The 20,107-nt window shown below is 40.8% G+C and overlaps 1 protein-coding gene across 1 annotated transcript in view; it reads right to left on the reverse strand.

Moving 5' to 3' along the window:
• eif5b (eukaryotic translation initiation factor 5B) overlaps positions 1 to 20,107 on the reverse strand; it is a 187,632-nt gene that overhangs the window by 82,928 nt on the left and 84,597 nt on the right. The window contains exons 8-10 of the mRNA XM_068033891.1: positions 10,536 to 10,619; positions 1,483 to 1,557; positions 913 to 1,208 (exon numbers count right to left, since the gene is read on the reverse strand). Coding sequence (XP_067889992.1) covers positions 913 to 1,208; positions 1,483 to 1,557; positions 10,536 to 10,619 — 455 coding nt within the window. The remainder of the gene's footprint in view (positions 1 to 912; positions 1,209 to 1,482; positions 1,558 to 10,535; positions 10,620 to 20,107) is intronic.

Here is a 20,107-nt window from a genome sequence, read left to right on the forward strand (position 1 = left end):
TTATCTAACAAAAATCTATTACTCTCAGTCTTGAAAACTTTAATTGATCCAGAATCTACTGCCTTTTGGTTGGGTGGTGGGGTGGAGGGGGTGGGGGGGGGGGGGGGTGGAATGTGTTGCAAAGCAAGAGCGTTCCAGATTTCCACTATCATTTGTGTGAAAAACTGGATCGTGATATCACTCAAAAATCACCTAGCTCTAATTTTATTATGCCATGGCTCTGGATTGCCCAACCACAGCAAACAGCTTCCCTGTGTAGTATTTACATCAAATTGCTGCAATTCACGATCTTACTGACTTGTATCATTTATTGCTACTAAATAGCAAACTGGAAAGAGGCTGTCCCAGTGGTTTAATGGGTAAAATACTGTGGTGAGTCCGAAGGAAGCTTCCAGCTTCAATTCCTGGTGTGTGCTGAGTCAGCTCGTCTCAGCCAGAATGGAGACAGAGAAGCTCCAAGTGATTTTTTACATCATTGGCTAGCACTCCTGATCATCATTCACCCATTCCTGAGAACTGCAAATGAGTGAGGGTCTGCTGTGACAACGTGGACGGTTGAACATTCAATCAAGTGTCTGTCCAGTAACACAAATGAAGGATAACCAACTGAATTATCCCTAGAACTGTAGCTAGGAAGAATCACCATCCTCAAGAGGAAGTGAGGGGAGGAGACATGCAAGAAAATTTGAAATAAAAAATGAAAAAAAAATACAATTGCAATCAGATCTAAAGGTTGGAAAATGAATTAAAAAATGAGAGAGACTGTATAGATTTCCTCGGCTTCATTATAAGGCCACAACAGAACACTCCTATACAACTATGCATTACTACCCAGGTAGACTAGTCTACTCATGGATGTCATTCAAGGCATCAGAATGTCACGCAGGAATTATTTTTAAGCAGAGGTGATACCTCAATACGTCGCTTTGCTTCATCATAAATTCGTTCTTCTTTTGTTCGGCCATCATCTGAATCAGATTCATGCTCAGAATCTGAGCTAAGTTCTTTTCTCAGTTTCATTTTCTCACTCTTTACCACTTCAGGTTCTTTACCCACTTTCTGTGATGTTGTCCTAATTTCATCAAAACTTTTCTCTTCCTCATCTTCACTCTCCTCACTCGCTCCATCTTCACTCTCTTCTTCCTCCTCATCCTCGTCTCCCTCCTCTTCAGCCTCCTCTTTTACTTCAATGTGGACAGTTTTCACTTCTGTCAAAGATTTTTCAAATTAACAGGATTAGCCAAGGAAATGTTCTAACTCGAAAAGTAGCACAATATAGGCATAACAATTGGTGGAAAGAACAAGCTGCAATGTTTCAGGCAAATATCTGGTTTAAATGTGTACGTTTTTAATTTTGAGAGGACAAGAAAGGAACTGGTTCGTGGATTTTCATTCCAAAACAACAGATTTACAATAGGTATATTCGCACTCTTATTTCACTTTAAAGTCTTTGGGGTTGGGGAAAATACAGCAAATACTCACCTTTTTCTTGTTCATGATCACTTGCCATAGCTTCCCAATCATCAAGATCAGCATCACCCTTTTTATCTTCAGGTACTTTAAAACAAATTTTCAAACATAAACTTCTAAATATTCAGCTTTAAATTAGAAATATGTCTCAATATACATCAGAAGTTGTTTTAGTTGGATAGAATTTTACACTTTGGGAATATAAGACACCCACTGTTTTACAAAAAACATGCATTTCACTGTAAGTTGAAGTTATTAAGCTTAGTCAAAGTAAATACATTTACGAAAATTCCAAATTCTACATGAAATTACATCGCAATATTTTCTTTAGATGTGAATGAAAAAGTATTAGCTATGTAAATAATGAAAGGCCTTTGAGCTGCACCATCAAATTAGAATTTTTTTTTTTAAACTTAAGTGAATACAATTTAAACTAAAATTGTCTTCTGTACACACAAACCCCCCTGAATACATTAACAAATAATTTTTTGGCAAACATAATTGCTATACAAAATGCTAAACATACAAGGAGACAAAATTTTCTTTACTATTTTTCTCCCCTTACCATTACTGAAATTGCACTTTTCCTGACTGGGATGCAATTCCACAGGTGCCCACTCTCCCTCCAGTGCCGAGCCCAAGTGGCCATTATTAAACTGTGGCTCTTAGTAGTGTTGGCAGGCAATTGTACAGGATCCGATAGCTGAGTCCAATTTTCACCAATTGAGACATAGCTATAGTCTCCAATAGCTCAACCAAAATTCCACAAATAAAATTGATGACTCAATCTCTTGCAAGTGCCACAAACTCGGCATATCTAGAGTAATAAGTAATGATGAAACTAACCCACCTTCTAAACTCAATCAAGAAGAACTACAGTGTCAAAACAATCCTGAGGCAGAGGGAGTGGGAAGAGAGCAACAGTGGGGATTGGTGGCAACCAGCAGTTCAGCAGCCAAGACAGAAACGAGCAAAAAGAGGCTTCCCTGGAGTACCATGAAACCATTCAAATAAAGCTGCAGCAATCCCATTTGGGCAAGTAATGGACAATACAAATGTATTAATAAGATGATCCCTTGGATTAGTTTCCCCAAACCCAATGACCTCAAGCACTTTCACACAAAACACCACCAGCCTACCATTGTCCTTAACAGTGTTTAAAGACAGTACTAGATTTGAATAATCTAAAAAAAAAATCAGTATACCATGTTTTGAATTGGCAGACATGGTGTGCTTCACATACATAAAATCTACATGATCTGCCTGACCTAATTTGAGAATTAGATTATTCTGATAAATTGCAAGTAGTTTTCTAAAAATCTGAGTGTAACCTAGAATTTAGATGCAAAACACCAATTACAACTACTGCATTCTCAATTTTGTCAGTGGAACATACAAGACTTAACGTGATTCTCACTCCAATTTCTTCCTTTTGTCCTTTCATAGAGTCATAGAAAGATACAGCACCAAAACAGGCCCCTCGGCCCGAGTCTGTGCTGACCAACAACCACCCATTTATACCAATCCTACATTTAATCCCATATTCCCTACCACATCCCCACAATTCTCCTACCACCTACCTACACTAGGTGCAATTTACAATGGCCAATTTACCTATCAACCTGCAAGTCTTTGGCTGTGGGAGGAAACCGGAGCACCCGGCGGAAACCCACACAGTCACAGGGAGAACTTGCAAACTCCACACAGGCAGTACCCAGAACTGAACCCGGGTCGCTGGAACTGTGAGGCTACAGTGCTAACCACTGCGCCGCCCCCTGCGCCACTGTGCCGCCTCTGTGCCTTTCTTTAAAAAAAAAACTCTTTTGAAAGATCTGCAAATTTCTTAATATATGCCACAATGCTTTTCAATGAAAACAGGTGTTGTATTTCTGGATTTTTGATCATTTTTCAATGCAAAAGATCCAGATACGAGTTATTAAAAAAAATATGCCTTTAAGTAAAGCTTTCTTTAAAGAGACTAAATTAACAGGACAACAGGGATGTTAAATAGTATACAGATAGGGTGTCTAAATCCAACATCCTGAAAACAATGAAAATTGATTTAATATTGCAGCAAGTGAAGTATCCAAAAGGAATAACGATGATGGTGGAGTACATGTTTTTGGAATTTCAGCAGCACTTGATAAAGTACTACAGAACAGACATTTGGAAAATAGAAGCAAAGTTTTAAAGCAACGGCGATAACATGGCTACATAATGGGTTACAGGATAGGAGGAGTCAAAGTAGTGGTGAATGGATGTTTTTCTAACTGGAAGGAAGTATGCAGTAGGGTGCCCTGGGGCTCAGTATTATGACTATTACTTTTCTTGTTATTTATAAATGACCAGGACTTGGTATAGGGAGTACAATTTTGAAGTATGTAGATGAGACAAAACTTGGCGGTGTTCCTAACAGGAAGCAGAATACTAGCAGTCTTCAGGAGAGCAAAGACAGACTGGTGAAATGGGCAAACACGTGGGGAATGTTATATTCACAAATATTTGAAGGCGGCAGAGCAAGCTGATAAAACAGTTAAGAAAGCATATGGGATATGTAACTAAGGGCACTGAAGACAGAAACAAGGAAGTCATGCTAAACCTTTACAAATGTCTGGCTAGGCCTCACCTGGAGTATTGTGTATAATTCTGGGCACCGCACTTCAGGAAGGATATCAAGGCCTTGGAGCGGGAACAAAGGGGATTTATCAGGACTACACCAGAGATGACACACTTCAATTATGTAAAGTGATTGCAGAAGCTGGGATTGTTCTCCTTCAAGCAGAGAAAGAGAGACCTACTCAAGGTATTCAAAATTACCAGGGACTTTAATGGAGCAAGTAGGGAGAAACGGTTTCTTCTGTCAAGTGGGTTAGTAACCAGGCCGTAGATTTAAAATAATTGGCAAAAAAAAAAACGAGAGGGGAAATTAGGAGAAATGTTGTCACACAGAGGGTTGTTGAGATCTGTAACGCATAACCTGATAGCATGGTAAAATCAGATTCCATAGTAACTTTTAAAAGACAACTGAACAAGTAATTGAAGAGGACTAATTTAGAGTTTTGGGGAAAAAGCTGGGGTGTGGGATTAAATCGGACAGCTCTTTCAAAGAGCTGGCACAAGCAGGACAGGCTGATTGGCTTCCTTCTGTGTTCTAAAGTCCCATAATTCTATGTTCACACTCATTGCTGCTGCACCAATGCTAATCAATAGAACTCAAGGGTTCATTGTCACGTCACACTGGTGGACTCTGCTAAGAGGAAACAGTTCTGAGGAAAAGATTAAACTAGAGTAAGGCTTTATTAAAATAAAGAAACTTAAGAACCAAAAAGCCATAGAGCAGCGTGAGAAAATTATTAAAGACAGAACACTGCAGGGAGACACATTCTATCATGCACTGCAGGACAGAACGCAGAGTGCTTATTCTGTTTGAGTTATGCAAGAAAACCGACTGAATTGGGATCGTGTGCGTTTTTATGAATCATTAGGCAAATAAAAGTTGTACCAGTTGGACAAAAAGGCTGAACATATCTGGTGTGCTGTATACTTCATTCAAATGTGGAATAAAGCAGCTTACAAATCAAACCAACTTTGCCTTATCTAGCATTAACTTGGTCCAATGAAGATATTGGAAGAAATACATGTGCATAAGACAGAGATATGAAGTGCAGACTGTAAGCAGAGCGTGCAGAGACAAGTTTGGTGAGCGGGGAGTTCGGTGAAGGTGGAGGAGGTGGTGCTCCTTTTTTTCCCCTACTTTTTTCACCCTCCAGTATTTGGTTCTTACTTCGGTGCAGTGGAAGAATCTGGCTGGTTGGGAAGATCTATAACTAAAAAGGACTAAAACTTTAAAAAATACCTAAAACACATACCTGTGTAATTAAAAAAACGTATAACTCTTAGCTGTAGGTGGTACTAGCATCTTATAAGCACAGTAAATTGTAGGATACATAGGAATTATTTTAAGTTAATTAAGAAAGTAATTACATTAAATTAACTAAATAACATAAGTAACAATGGCAGGACAGTTGTCGTGTTCCAGCTGTGGAATGTCCTGGATGTCAACACAATCCAGGACAATCACATCTGCAGATAGTGTAAGCAGCTAGATAGAGGAATTCCAGATCAGGATTATTGATCTGGATGCTGAACTGCAGACACAGTGCAACATCAGGGACGGGGAGAGATCCTGGACACTTTGTACCAGAAGACGGTCATACCCCTTAGAATAGGGTCATCTGTTTTGGTCAGCGGCGAGGGACAGGAGGGCATGACAGTGAGTGAGGCAGGTAAAGTGAGCAGACAGTCGTGAAGGAGCCTCAACCTTTGCAATTGTCAAACAGGTATGAGATGCTTGCAACCTGTGTGGATGAAAGCGAGGTCTGCAGGGTGTATGAGCAGACTGGCCATGGTACAGGAAGCCATTCAGTAAGGTGAGGGGGTTGACACTGTTCTCTGCAGCAAAGAGTGAGAGCCCAGAAGGCTGTGTTGCCTGCCCAGTGCCAGCGTTCGGGGCATCTGCTCAGGGCTGGAGAGGAACGAACAGTGGGAGGAGGAGAATCCAGTCGTCATAGCCCATGTAGGCACCAACGACATAGGGAGGACAAGGAAAGAGGCTCTGCATAGTCAGTATGAGGAACTAGGCACCACATTAAGAAGCAAAACCTCAAAGGTAATAATCTCTGGATTATCTGAGGCACGTGAAAACTGGCATAGGGCAAATAAGATTAGAGAAATGAATGCATGGCTCAAAGACTGTTCTGGTAGAGTGGGTTCCAGTTCGTGGGGCACTGGCACCAGTACTGGGGAAAGTGGGAGCTGTAGCGTTGGGAAGGTCTACACCAGAACCGTGCTGGGACCTGTATTCTAGCAAGCTGCATAACTAGGGAAGTAGATAGGGTTTTAAACTAAATAGAGGGGGCAAGAGATCAAATTTGGGGAGATGTTGTAAATCAAATAGTAGAGACAAGGCAAGAGAGAAAGGTATTAACATGCGAAATGATAAACAGACTGTGACAGGAAGGGACAGAGTACAAATTTAAGAGTAAATCAGCAGATAAGGCCAGAGGTTACAAAAACAATAAAAGGACAAAACTAAAGGCTCTGTATCTGAAATCACATAGCATTCGAAATAAAACAGACGAACTGATAGCACAAATAGAAATAAATATGATCTGATAGCCATTTCAGAGACATGGCTACAAGATGACAGATTGGGACCTCAATATTGAAGGGTACATGACATTTAGGAAGGACAGGAAGCAAGGAAAAGGTGGAGGGGTGCCTCTGTTAGTTAATGATGTGTCATGCAGGCCCCCACCTGCCAAAAATGAGGCATATTAATTTTGTCATATTGTTGGGAAGAAGAGAAGGCCTGTTACAAGGGCTGCCAGACACTTAGCTGAAAAACATTTGCATATTAACAGACAGTGCTTGTGGAGACAAAAGGATCATTTCCTGACACATTCAACCCACAATGGATTTTGATCAACAGATATTGAAGCTGTAAGGAAGAGCATTCCAGAGACTGCTAAGGTGATACAACGCACAAAAGCCAGGACTGGTTAAACCAGCTGGTCACATGACTAACTGGCTGGTCCAGGGTTTTTTGAACTCGCCATAGAGTTTTTGAACTCAACAGAAAGACTGTTTGCCCCTGGATTGAGAAGACCTCTCCTGTCTGCTCCCATCTCTTTCTCACAAGCATCTGGACCCAGAGGTCACATGAACTTCGAGAGAAAAGTCTCCTACAACGAACAAGGTTTAAGGAGGATACTGGGCCCCAACAAAAAGCAAGACCTACTTACAATCAAGTACTTTACAGTGAGCTCGAAGAACAGTAACCAAAACCATCTTCAGATATTGCCTCAAGCTTTTCCACTTTATTTCTTCTGCTCTTTTCTGTCTCTATCTGCGTGAGTGTATCGCATATGCATGCTAGGATGGGCGTGTCGCGTATCCGTAGACATTAACCGAATCAGAGTTTAAGTTCAATAAAGTTCAACCTTTTTTCTTTAAATCTAAGAATATAATTGGAAAGCGGTGAACAAGGATTCACCAAGGGGGAGCTAAAAACACGGTGTGTTTAAAATTAAACCCTGTTATGGTAAGACCAGGTGGAGGCTGAGAGGGAACCCTAGACCCCTTTCTCACCTGGTCGTAACAGATGGTATTAACACAATACCAGAGGGATGACCTAAGTTCAGGAAACCAGGGTGCAGAAGCGGTTGGGTAGAGATGAAAAATGATAAAGGCAAGATGTTACTTGTGGAAATGGTGCACAGACCCCCTAAGTAACCACATGGTAGGACAGGATATAAAAGGAAGAAATAGTGGGAGCTTATTAGAAAGGTACGGCGATAATCATGGGGGATTTTAATCGACATAGACTGGAAAATTCAAATGGGCAAAGGTAGCCTAGATGAGGAGTTCATAGAATGTTTTTGGGATGGTTCTTAGAACAACACGTTCTGCAGCCAACCAGACAGCAGGCTATACTAGACCTGGTATTGTGCAACGAGATAGGATTAATTAATGACTTTATAGTAAAGGCACCCCTAGGCAGCAGTGATCATAATATGAATGAATTTTACATTCAGTTTGAGGAAGAGAACAGCGGGACTGAGACTAGTATTTTAAACTTAAATAAGGGCAATTCTGAGGGCATGAAAGCAGAGCTAGCTAAAGTGAACTGACAAATCAGGTTAAGGGATAGGTCAATAGAGATCCAGTGGCAGACATTTAAGGGATATTTCAGATTACACAGAATAGATACATTCCAACAAAAAAAATTCCAAGGGGAGAATCCACCATCCGTGGTTAACTAAGAGTTAAAGATAGTATCAAACTTCAAGAAAAAGCATATATTTGCGCAAAGATGGGTAGCAGATCAAAGGATTGGCCAGAATATAAAAAAAAAGCAAAGAATGACTAAAAGGTTGATAAGGAAGGAAAAATTAGTATGAGAGAAAGCTAGCTAGAAATATAAAAACAGATAGTAAGAGTTTCAATAGATATTTAAAAAAGAGTTAACAAAGTGAGCGTAGGGCCTATAGAAAGTGAGTCTGGGGAATTAATGGAAAATAAGGAGATGGTGGAAGGATTGAACAGGTATTTTGCATCAGTCTTCACTATTGAGGATACAAGTAACATCCCAGAAATAGCTGTAAATCAGGAAATGGAAAGGAGGGAGGAACTCAAAATTACAATCACCAGGAAAGTGTTACTGAGAAAATTATTTGAGCTGTGGGATGACTCGCCCCCAGGTCCTGATGGACTTCATCCTAGGGTCTTAAAAGAAATGGCAAGTGAGATAGTTGATGCGTTGGTTTTAATTTTCCAAAATTCCATAGATGCTGGGTAGGTCCCATTAGATTGGAAAATAGCAAATGTAACTTCTTTATTCAAAAATGAAGGGAGACAAAAAGCAGGAAACTACAGGCCAGTTAGCTTGACATCGGTCATAGGGAAAATGTTAGAGGCTATTATTAAAGACATTATTGCAGGGCACTTGGAAAAATTCAAGATAATCAGGCAGAGTCAACATGGTTTTGTGAAAGGGAAATCATGTTTAACCAATTTATTGGAGTTCTTTGAGGGAGTTACATGTGCTCTGAATAAAGAGGAACCGGCGGATGTGTACTGTACTTAGATTTCCGGAAGGCACTTGATAAAGGTGCCACATCAAAGGTTATTGCGGATAATAAAAGCTCATGCTGTTGGGGGTGGGGTAGCATATTGGCATGGATAGAAGATTGTTTCCTGTTAGCTAGACAGAGAGTAGGCAAAATGGGTCATTTTCTGGTTGGCAAGATGTAATGAGTGGTGTGCCACAGGGTTCAGTGCTGGGACCTCAACTTTTTACAATTTATATAAATGACTTGGATGAAGGGACCAAAGGTATGGTAGCTAAATTTGCTGATGACCCAAAGATAGATAGGAAAGTAAGTTGGGAAGAGGACATAAGGAGACTACAAAGGGATATAGACAAGTTAAGTGAGTGGGCAGAGATCTAGCAAATGGAGTATAATGTGGGAAAATGCGAAATTGTCCATTTTGGCAGGAAAAATAAAAAAGCATATTATTTAAATGGCATGGGACTGTAGAGCTCTGAAATGCAAAGGGATCGGGGAGCCCTAGTGCATGAATCGCAAAAGGTTAGTATGCAGGTCAGCAAGTAATTAGGAAAACTAATAAAATTGTATTGTTTATTGCGAGGGGAATTGAATACAAATGTAGGGAGGTTATGCTTCTGTTATACAGGGCATTGGTGAGACCACATCTGGAGTACTGTGTACAGTATTGGTCTCCTTATTTAAAGGAAGAATGTAAATGCATTGGAGGAAGTTCAGAGAAGGTTTACCAGACTAATACCTGGAATGGGCACGTTTTCTAATGAAGAAAGGTTGGACAGGCTAGGCTTGTATCCGCTGGAGTTTTGAAGAGTAATAGGCGACTTGATTGAAACATATAAGATGCCGAGAGGTCTTGAAAGGGTGGATGAGGAAAGGATATTTTCATTTGTGGGAGAATCTAGAACTAGGGGTCACTGTTTAAAAATAAGGAAGCGTCAATTTAAGACAGAGATGAGCAGAAATTTTTACCCTCAGAGGATCGTGAGTCTTTGGAACTCTCTTCCTCAAAAGGCTATGGGAGCAGAGTCTTTGAATATTTTTAAAGCAGAGGTAGCTAGATGCTTGATAAGCAAGGGGGTGAAAGGTTATTGGGGGTAGATGGGAATGTGAGTCGATGGTACAATCATATCAGCCACGATCTTGAAGAATAGGGGAGCAGGCCGAGGAGCTGAGTGGCCTACTCTTCCTGCTCCTAATTCGTATGTTCATATGTTCGTATCTCCAGATTGTGAACTTTCTGCTGTTATTGCCCTCACTACCTCATTACCAAACAAGTGGTACAGGACAGCAAGAGTCAACTACCATAAAAACAAGACACTCAAAACAGTCTATAGAGCAACTTACATCACTGAATCCAACTAAGTATCTACAACAGACCCAAATTTCAAACAGGTTGCCCAGTTTCTCATAGAAAACACAAATAAAATGACAAACCTGGTGTGGGTTCTGAAGTCACTTCTGGTGCCTCTGTCACAGCCAGTTCTTCAAGCACTGGGGTTGAGATGACCTCCAAAGCTTCTGTAAAAGGTGAAATACCATTATGTTACTCTGGGAAACCAGAGCAGTTCAAACAAATGACCAATTCATATTGCTGGGATGTGCAGGTAAATAAGCAAAAGAAAAGATCTGTTCCATCTCAAGATGACATTGTAATGTGGCTTTCTTTATTAATACAGAACATCATTTTATGGTCTCATTCAGCGGCTAGGCAACGTTCTTCCCAGACAAAGCAAGAATATGTTGGTACATTCTCCATCAGAAAAATGCACAGGTGCCCAATTCAATGGCATTGAAAGTACTGAATGGCAAAGTCCTGATTACTTACTCCCAACTCTGTTTAGAAATGGTGTATAGCATGAGAACTAAGGACAAATGTAGGATTTAACTAAAAGTAGCTGGTTAAAAAAAAAGTCTTGAGCTAGAGGGTTCATTTGAGGGGAGATTTAGAAAGTTAATGAAAAAGGACAAGGCAATAGTGCAGGGTAGTGATAGAGGTAATGATAACCAGAGTGACAGGTAGTAAGAGTGCACCAGAAAATAGGGTCAGACTAGGGAAAAAAAACAGTAAAAAGACAGGATTAAAAGCCCTTTATCTAATGCATGCAGCATTCGTAACAAGATGGATGAATTGAGAGCACAATTAGAAATAAATGGATATGATATGATAGCCATTACCGAGACGTGGTTGCAGAGTGACCAAGGCTGGGAACTGAATATTCAAAGGTATTTGACATTTCGGAAGGATAAGAAGCAAAAGAGGTGGGTAGCTCTGTTAATAAAGGATGACATCAGCACAGCAGTGAGAAAACAAATAATCTTGGCTCGGAAGATCAAGATGTAGAATCAGTTTGGGTGAAGATAAGAAATAGCAAGGGAAAGAAGTCATTGGTGGGAGCAGTTTATAAGCCACCCAAGAGTAGCTACACTAGGACAGCGAAAATCAAGAAATAATGGGGGCTTCTAAGAAAGGTACTGCAATAATCATGGGCGATTTTAATCTTCATATCAATTGGACAAATCAAATTGGGAAAGGTAGCCTTGAGTGTATTCAGGTCAGTTTCTTAGAAATATACACTGCGGAACCAATCAGGGAACAGGGTATTTTAGACCTGGTAATGTGTAATGAGACAGGATTAAGGAACAATCTCATAGCAAAGGATCCTCTAGGCAAGAGTGATCATAACATGAATTTCACAGTTTGAGGGTGAGAATTTTGGGTCCGAAACTAGTGTTTCAAACTTAAATAAAGGCAATTACAAAAGCATGAAGACAGAGTTAGCTACAGTGGACTGGGAAATTAGGTTAAAATTAGTAGGTAAGCAGTGGCAGACATTTAAGGAGCTATTTCATAATTCTGAACAAAGATATATACCATTGAGAAAGAAAGACTCTACGATAAGGATGTGCCACCCATGGCTAACTAAGGAAGTTAAGGATGGTACTGAATTGAAAGAAAAGGCATACAATGCTACAAAGATTAGTGGTAGGCCAGAAGATTGGGAAAATGTTGGAAACCAAAAGATGAAAAAAAAAGAGGGAAAAATTAGAATAGGAGAGCAAACTAGCAGGAAATTAAAAACAGACAGTAAGAGCATCTACAAGTATATAAAAAGGAAGAGAGTAGTTAAATTACATGTTGGTCCCTTAGAGGTGTCATTCAGGCCCCCGCTTGCCAAGATTGAGGCATATTATTTTACCACATGGACATTACATTTCAAATTGTTGCTGGGAAGAGGAGAAGGCCTGATACAAGGGGTTGCCAAGCCCCTGGCTGGAAGGACATTTTTGCATATTAACAGACACTGCTTGGAGCAAAGGATCATTCCCTGACCCATCCAATACACAAAGCCAGAAGTGGTTATACCAGTCACATGACTACCCTGCTGGCCAACTTGGGGAGTTTTAAATTGTAGACAATGTTTGAACTGGCAGAAAGCTCTTTTCTCCTGGACTGAAGAAGACATGGACTGTCTGCTCCCATCTCTTTCTCACGGAACCGAAACCCCCCTGAAGACACCTGACCCCCAAGAAAGAAAAGTCTCCTACAGTGAACAAGGTTTAAGAAGAATACTGGGCCCCAATGAAAAGCAAGATCTACCTACAGGATAAATGGGTCATTTTCAGGTTGGTACACTGTAACTAATGGGGTGTCACAGGGATCAGTGCTACAGCCTCAACTATTTATAATCTATATTAATGATTTGGATGATGGGACCAAATGTATGTCAAAATTGCTGACGATACAAAGGAGGATGCAGAGAGTCTACAAAGGGATATAGATAGGTTAAGAAAGTGGGCAAAAATTTGACAGATGGAATATAATGTAGAAAAATGTGAGGTTGTCCACTTTGGTGGGAAGAATAGAAAAGCAGTTTATTTAAATGGAGACTGAAGAATGGTATGGTAGAGGGATCTGGGTGTCAGCATACATGAATTACAAAAGGTTAGCTTGCACGTACAGCAAGTAATTAGGAAGGCAAATGGAATGCTGGCCTTTTTTGCAAGGGGGATGGAGTATAAAAGTAGGGATGTCTTGCTACAATTGTACAAGGCATTGCTGAAACCGAGAGTACTGTATACAGTTTGGGTCTCCTTATTTGCATTGGAGGCAGTTCAGAGAAGGTTCACTAGATTGATTCCTGGGATGAAGAGGTTTCCTTCTGGGGAAAGGTTGAGCCTATACTCATTGATTGGAGTTCAGATGAATGACAGGTGATCTTATTAAAACATAAGATTCTGAGGGGGCTTGACAAGTAGATGCTGAGAGTATATGTTTCCCCTCATGGGGGAATCGAGAACTAGGGGGCACAGTTTCAAAATAAGAGGTCTCCCATTTAAGACGGAGATGAGGAAGAATTTCTTCGCTCAAAGGGTCATTAATCTTTGGAATTCTTTACCCGAGAGAGCAGTGGAAGCTGGATCATTGTAAAAATTTCAAGGCTGAGTTAGACATATCTACAAGGGAGTAAAGGGTTAATGGGGGCAGGCAGGAAAGTGGAGTTAAGGTCACAATCAGATCAGCCAAGATCTTATTGAATGGAGGAGCAGGCTCATGGGGCCAAATGGCCTATTCTTGCTCCTATTTATTATGTTCTTAAAATCTAGATTGTCAGAAGGTCAAGCAACCAGCTTTAAAAAAGTTAGCTAAAAGATCAGATACAAATTTTATAAATTAGCCAATTAAAATTTGTTCCAAATTGTGTCTCGGTACCTCGGACAACAATATTAAAAAGGATTTAAATGAAAGTATAAAGAAGTTCTATTCTGTGTGAATAAAAATTATGCATAGACTGAAGAAATAAAACAAAGGTCAGAGAGTTGCGTAATGCTGTACCATTGAGTAATCGGATACAATAAACTACAATTCTAATATGGCAGAATACTGAAAAAAGGCCAATAGTTTGTCAAAAGAGAGGGCAGATTCTTCTGGTTCTTGTTGTGCACTTTCTAATGTTCAGTTTTGGAGGTGTATTTGTGTAGGTCTGGAAGCAGTTCACCCATTCTGCCTAAGGGTGTGTGTGGCATGGGGAGGTACAAGAAAAATGGAAGAGAACACCTTAACAAAAGTCATATTCTTATAATTTATTTTTTTATCCAAGACATCAGATTAAAGCTGGATCCTCATGTTTATTTGCAATACTCATTGAGGCAGAACAAGCTTGAGATCAGATATTTACAAACAGATAATGTAAGAGATTGGAAATGATATGGAAGAAAATGAAAAAAAAGACAGGCACGAGCATAAGTAAGTTGGGTAGAAAAAAAGGTAATCTCACAACCAATATTGTGTAACGAGAGAGGAATAATTGACAATCTTGTGGTGCGAGACCCCTTGGGGTGAGTGACCATAATATGATAGAATTCTTCATCAAGATGGAGAGTGACGTAGTTGATTGAGACTAGGGTCCTGAATCTTAGTAAAGGAAACTACGAAGGCATGAGGCATGAGTTGGCAAAGACGGATTGGGAAACGTTACTTAGAGGGATGACGGTGGATAGGCAATGGCAAACATTTAAAGAGCGCATGGATGAACCGCAATAATTGTTTATTGCTGTCTGGCGCAAAAGTAAAACGGGAAAGGTAGCCAACCATGGCTTACAAGGGAAATTAGAGATAGCATGAGATCCAAGGAAGAGGCATATAAATTTGCCAGGAAAAACAACAGACCTGAGGATTGGGAGCAGTTTAGAATTCAGCAAAGGAGGACCAAGGGATTGATTAAGAAGGGGAAAATACAGTACGAGAACAAGCTTGCAGGGAACATAAAAACTGACTGTAAAAAAGTTTCTATAGGTATGTGAAGAGAACAAGATTGGTGAAGACAAATGTAGGTCCCTTACAGTCAGAAACAGGGGAGTTTATTTTGGGGAACAAAGAAATGGCTGACCAACTAAATGCATACTTTGGTTCTGTCTTCACAAAGGAGGACACAAATATCATACCAGAAATGTTGGGGGACACAGGGTTTAGTGAGAGAGAGGAACTGACGGAAATCAGTATTAGTGGAGAAATGATGTTGGGGAAATTGATGGGACTGAAGGCCGATAAATCCCCAGGGCCTGATGGTATGCATCCCAGTGTACTTAAGGAAGTGGCCCTAGAAATAGTGGATGCATTGGTGGTCATCTTCCAAGATTCTAGAGAGTCTGGAACAGTTCCTACAGATTGAAGGGTAGCTAATGTAACCCCACTATTTAAAAAGGCAGGTAGAGAGAAAGAAGGGAATAATAGACCAGTCAGCCGGACGTCAGTAGTGAGGAAAATTCTAGAGTCCATTATCAAAGATTTTATAGCAAAGCACTTGGAGAACAGCGGTAGAATCGGGCAGTCAGCATGGATTTACGAGCGAGAAATCATGCTTGACAAATCTACTAGAAATCTTCGAGGATGTAATTAGTAGGGTTGAAGAGGGGAAGCCAGCGGATGTGGTTTATTTGGACTTTCAGAAGGCTTTCGACAAAGTCCCACATAAGAGATTAGTGTGTAAAATTAAAGCGCATGGGATTGGGGGTAGTGTATTATGATGGATAGAAAATTGGTTGGCAGACAGGAAACAAAGAGTAGGGATAAATGGGTCTTTTTCTGAATGGCAGGCAGTGACTAGTGGGGCACCACAGGGATCGGTACTAGGACCCCAGCTATTCACAATATATATTAATGAGTTAGATGAGGGAACCAAATGTAATATTTCCAAATTTGCAGATGACACAAAACTGGGTGGGAGGGTGAGTTGTGAGGAGGATGCAGAGAGTCTTCAGGATAATTTGGACAAGTTGAGTGAGGGGTGGGGGCTAATGCATGGCAGATGCAGTATAATGTGGATAAATGTGAGGTTATACACTTTGGTAGCAAAAACAGGAAGGCAGACTATTATCTGAACGGCTATCAACTGAGAGAGGGGAATATGCAGCGAGACCTGGGTGTTCCCGTACACCAGTTGCTTAAGGTAAGCTTGCAGGTGCAACAAGCGGTAAAAAAGACAAATGGTATGTTGGTCTTCATAGCGAGAGGATTCGAGTACAGGAGCAGGGATGTCTTGCTGCAATTATACAGGGCCTTGGTGAGACCACACCTGGAATACTGTGTGCAGTTTTGGTCTCCTTATCTGAGGAAGGATGTTCTTGCTATAGAGGGAGTGCAGTGAAGGTTTACCAGATTGATTCCTGGGATGGCGGGTCAGACGTATGAGGAGAGATTGAATCAGTTGGGATTATATTCGCTGGAGTTCAGAAGAGTGAGGGGGGGGATCTCATAGAAACCTATAAAATTCTAACAGACTTGACAGGATAGATGCAGGAAGGATGTTCCCGATGGTGGGGGAGTCCAGAATCAGGAGTCTCAGTCTAAGGATATGAGGTAAACCTTTCAGGACTGAGATGAGGAGAAATTTCTTCACCCAGAGAATGGTGAGCCAGTGGAATTCGCTACCACAGAAAGCAGTTGAGGCCAAAACATTGTATGTTTTCAAGGAGTTAGATATAGCTCTTGGGTCTAAAGGGATCAAAAGGTATGGGGCGAAAGCAGGAACAGGTTACTGAGTTAGATGAACAGCCATGATCATAATGAATGGCGGAGCAGGCTCGAAGTGCGAATGGCCTACTCCTGCTCCCATTTTCTATGTTTCTAACCAAGGCCAGGATTAACATTCCATCCTAAAGATTGCATCCCTGATAAATCAGCAGTACATTAGTACTGCATTGGAGCACCAGTCAAGATTAAGCCCCAAGCCTTTGAGTATTATCATCTCAGTCACGCTGACATTGAAAGCAAGTGTAGTCAAGATATAGTGAAAGGCTGCAGTAATACAATGCCTGACTTCCCTTCAGGTAAATGGCCCCAACTAGACCCTCCCAGCTATTGTGCAAAGGCATTAGTGCCAGCTGCCCTGCCTCGTTCAAGAATCTGTGCCAAGAAACCCATTATGCTCCTGTACCAACGATGTGGCACCCTGTATCCTTTTCATAGAACCCTACAGCAGAGGTGGTGGTCATTTGGCCCATCATGCCTGTGCCAGCTCTTCAAAAGAGTTGTTCAATTAGTCCCACTCTCCTGCTTTTTCCCACAGCCCTACAAATCTTTCCACGTATATAACAACTTTTATTTATATAGCACCTTTAATATAATAAAACATCCTAAGGCACTTTACAGGAGCATTCTAAAACAAAATATGACACCAAGCCACAGAAGGAGTTAGTAGGTCAGATGACCAAAAGCTTGGTCAAAGAGATAGGTTTTAAGGAGCCTCTTAAAGGAGGAAAGTGAGGTGGACAGGCAGAGAGGCGTAGGGAGGGTATTCCAGAGCTTGTGGGCTGAGGCAAATGAAGACATGGCCACCAATACTGCAGCGTTTAAAATCAGGGATGCACAGGAAGCCAGAATAAGAGCACAAGTGTCTCGAGGGTTGTGGGGCTGGAGGAGATTACAGAGATCGGGAGGCGTGAGGCCACGGAGGGATTTAGAAACATTAATGAGAATTGTAAATAAAAGCAAAATACAGTGGATGCCGGAAATCTGAAATAAAAATAGAAAGTGCTGGAAATACTCAGCAGGTCTGGTAGCATCTGTGGTGAGAGAAACTGAACTTTTCAGGTCTGTGACTTTTCACAGAACTGAAACGTTAACTGTTTCTCTCTCCACATATGCTGCCAGACCTGCTGAGTATTTCCAGCACTTTGGTTTTATTTGAGAATTCTAAACTCAAGACATTGCTTGACCAGAAGCCAATGTAGGTCAGCGAGCACAGGGGTGATAGGGCAACGGGACTTGGTATATATCGAATTCTAATATATCCAATATGAAAGTTACTGTTGAATATGCCTTAGACAATGCATTCCATATCATCTCAATGCGTAAAAAAAAATTCTCTTCACCTTACTCCTGTCTTTCTTACCAATTATCTAAAATGTGTTCTCTGGTTATCGACCAGTGGAAACAGTTTTTCCTTAATTATCAGTATACTTCCTACTTTGAATACCTATATTAAATCTCCTCTTAACCTTCTCTGTATCCCCTTATGCTTTTTTTTTTAAAGTACAGTTTTCCTCAACGTGTCCCGTCACCTTCAAAGATTTGTCTAAGTAAACTCCCAGGTCTCTCTATTCCTGCACTCCCATTAAAATTGTACTATTTAGTTTATATGTCTCTCCTCATTCTTTCAAAATGCATCACTTCATACTGCTCTGCATAAAATTTTGATCTGCCATGTGTCTGCCCATTTCACCAGTTTGTGCATATCCTCCTGAAGTCTGCTACTATGCTCCTCACTGTTAACTGTGTTTCCAAATTCTATGGCATCTGCAAATTATTGACCCATATCCAAGTCCAGGTTATTAATATACATCAAAAGAACAGTGGTCCTGCTACTGGCCCCTGGAGGACACTACTGCATACTTCCCTCCTGTCTGAAAAAAACAACTGTTCACCATTCCTCTCTGCTTTCTGTAACTTTGCCAATTTTGTATACACTGCCACTGCCCTTTAATCCCATGTGCCTTAACTTTGTTAACAAGACAACTAGTATGTGGCACTGTACAGACACCTTTTGAAAATCCATATACACATAAGGTGCATCACCTTCAACAGTCCTCTCCATTATTTACTGGAAGATCTCAAATTAAGCTTGTTAACTATTATTTGCCTTTAATAAATCCGCACTGACTGTCACTTGTTGACCCATAATTTTTTTCAAGTGACAATTAATTTTGTCCTGGATTATGGTTTCTTTTTGGAAGATTCCCCACCACCCATATCAGGCTGACTGACCTGTAGTTGCCAGGTTTATCCCTTTTCCCCTCTCTGTGAATAGGAATGTAACATTTGCAATCTTCCAGTTCTTTCGCACCACACCCCCACATCCAAAAAGGAAGATTGCAGCCAGAGTTTCCATTATTTCCATCCAGAATTCCCTCAGCAACCCAGATTTGAAGTCGCCCATTCTTACTACTTCATTGTTGTTACATCTTTCTGAATTCTGCTTTCAGATTTGCTCCAATTCCTTTCCTCTATTTGGTGGTCTACTGTATACACCTAGCAACATAAACAACTCTTCTTCTGCTCCTTTATTCTATTCTGTTCCTCAACCCTAACCAAATAGATTCTGTCTTTGAACCCTCAAGCGCATCATCCCTTTCCAGGACTGCAACAGTATATTTGATCAATACTGTCACCATCACCAACACCCACCCCCACCCTCCGGTTTCCCCCCACCCCACCTTTATTTCTTTCCCTATTTCTCCTGAATGTATTGTAGCCAGGAATGTTAAATTCCCATTCCTGCCCTTGTTTGAGCCAAGTCTCTGTTACTGCCACTATATCATAACCCCATGTGGCAACTTGGCCCTACAGCTCACTGGAAGCAAGACACAAAGCCATCACACCATGAATGAAATGTGAAACTGTTGTCAGACCAGATTGGGTGCCCTTATTGAATGGTGTAAACAACACAGTCAGCATCCACCATAACTGACAACATCGATTCTGGCTCTATTTTCAAGCCCTAACTTTCTTTCCTTTAAATTAACTACTATTTCCATGCAATTCAAATAATTACTCAACAGCAAGCATCTTGGATACTGAAACTCCTACTTGGTTTACATTCATTCAAATTGAATGCTCTACCCGCACTTTGGCTAAGAATTATCCATATCACAATGGACACAAGCAATCCTGCCTTCTACAAACTAATTATTTCACTAGAAACATGTGTTAATGAACATCAAACCTAATAGCTGCAGAGCACCTAGGAGAAAGATGAGAATATTAACATTACCAAGTTTGGACTATAGCCACCTGCCACTCCTCGCACGGTGTTTTTTTCCAGAAACAGAGGCTGATGGGGATGCACAACAACTTCATCTGGTGGAAGGGAAAAGTAGTTGACGAGAAGACTGCAGAGTGCCCAGAAGATGACAAGATGATTGGCTTTAGCAACTTCAGACCTTAGCAATCCCCTTAATATTTCCAGAATCGGGGGGGTTGCCACAGACGACGCATGTCCACTAGCATC

The sequence above is a fragment of the Heterodontus francisci genome, chromosome 6 (genome assembly GCF_036365525.1).
Source record: "Heterodontus francisci isolate sHetFra1 chromosome 6, sHetFra1.hap1, whole genome shotgun sequence".
In the NCBI taxonomy this organism is placed as follows: Eukaryota; Metazoa; Chordata; class Chondrichthyes; order Heterodontiformes; family Heterodontidae; genus Heterodontus; species Heterodontus francisci.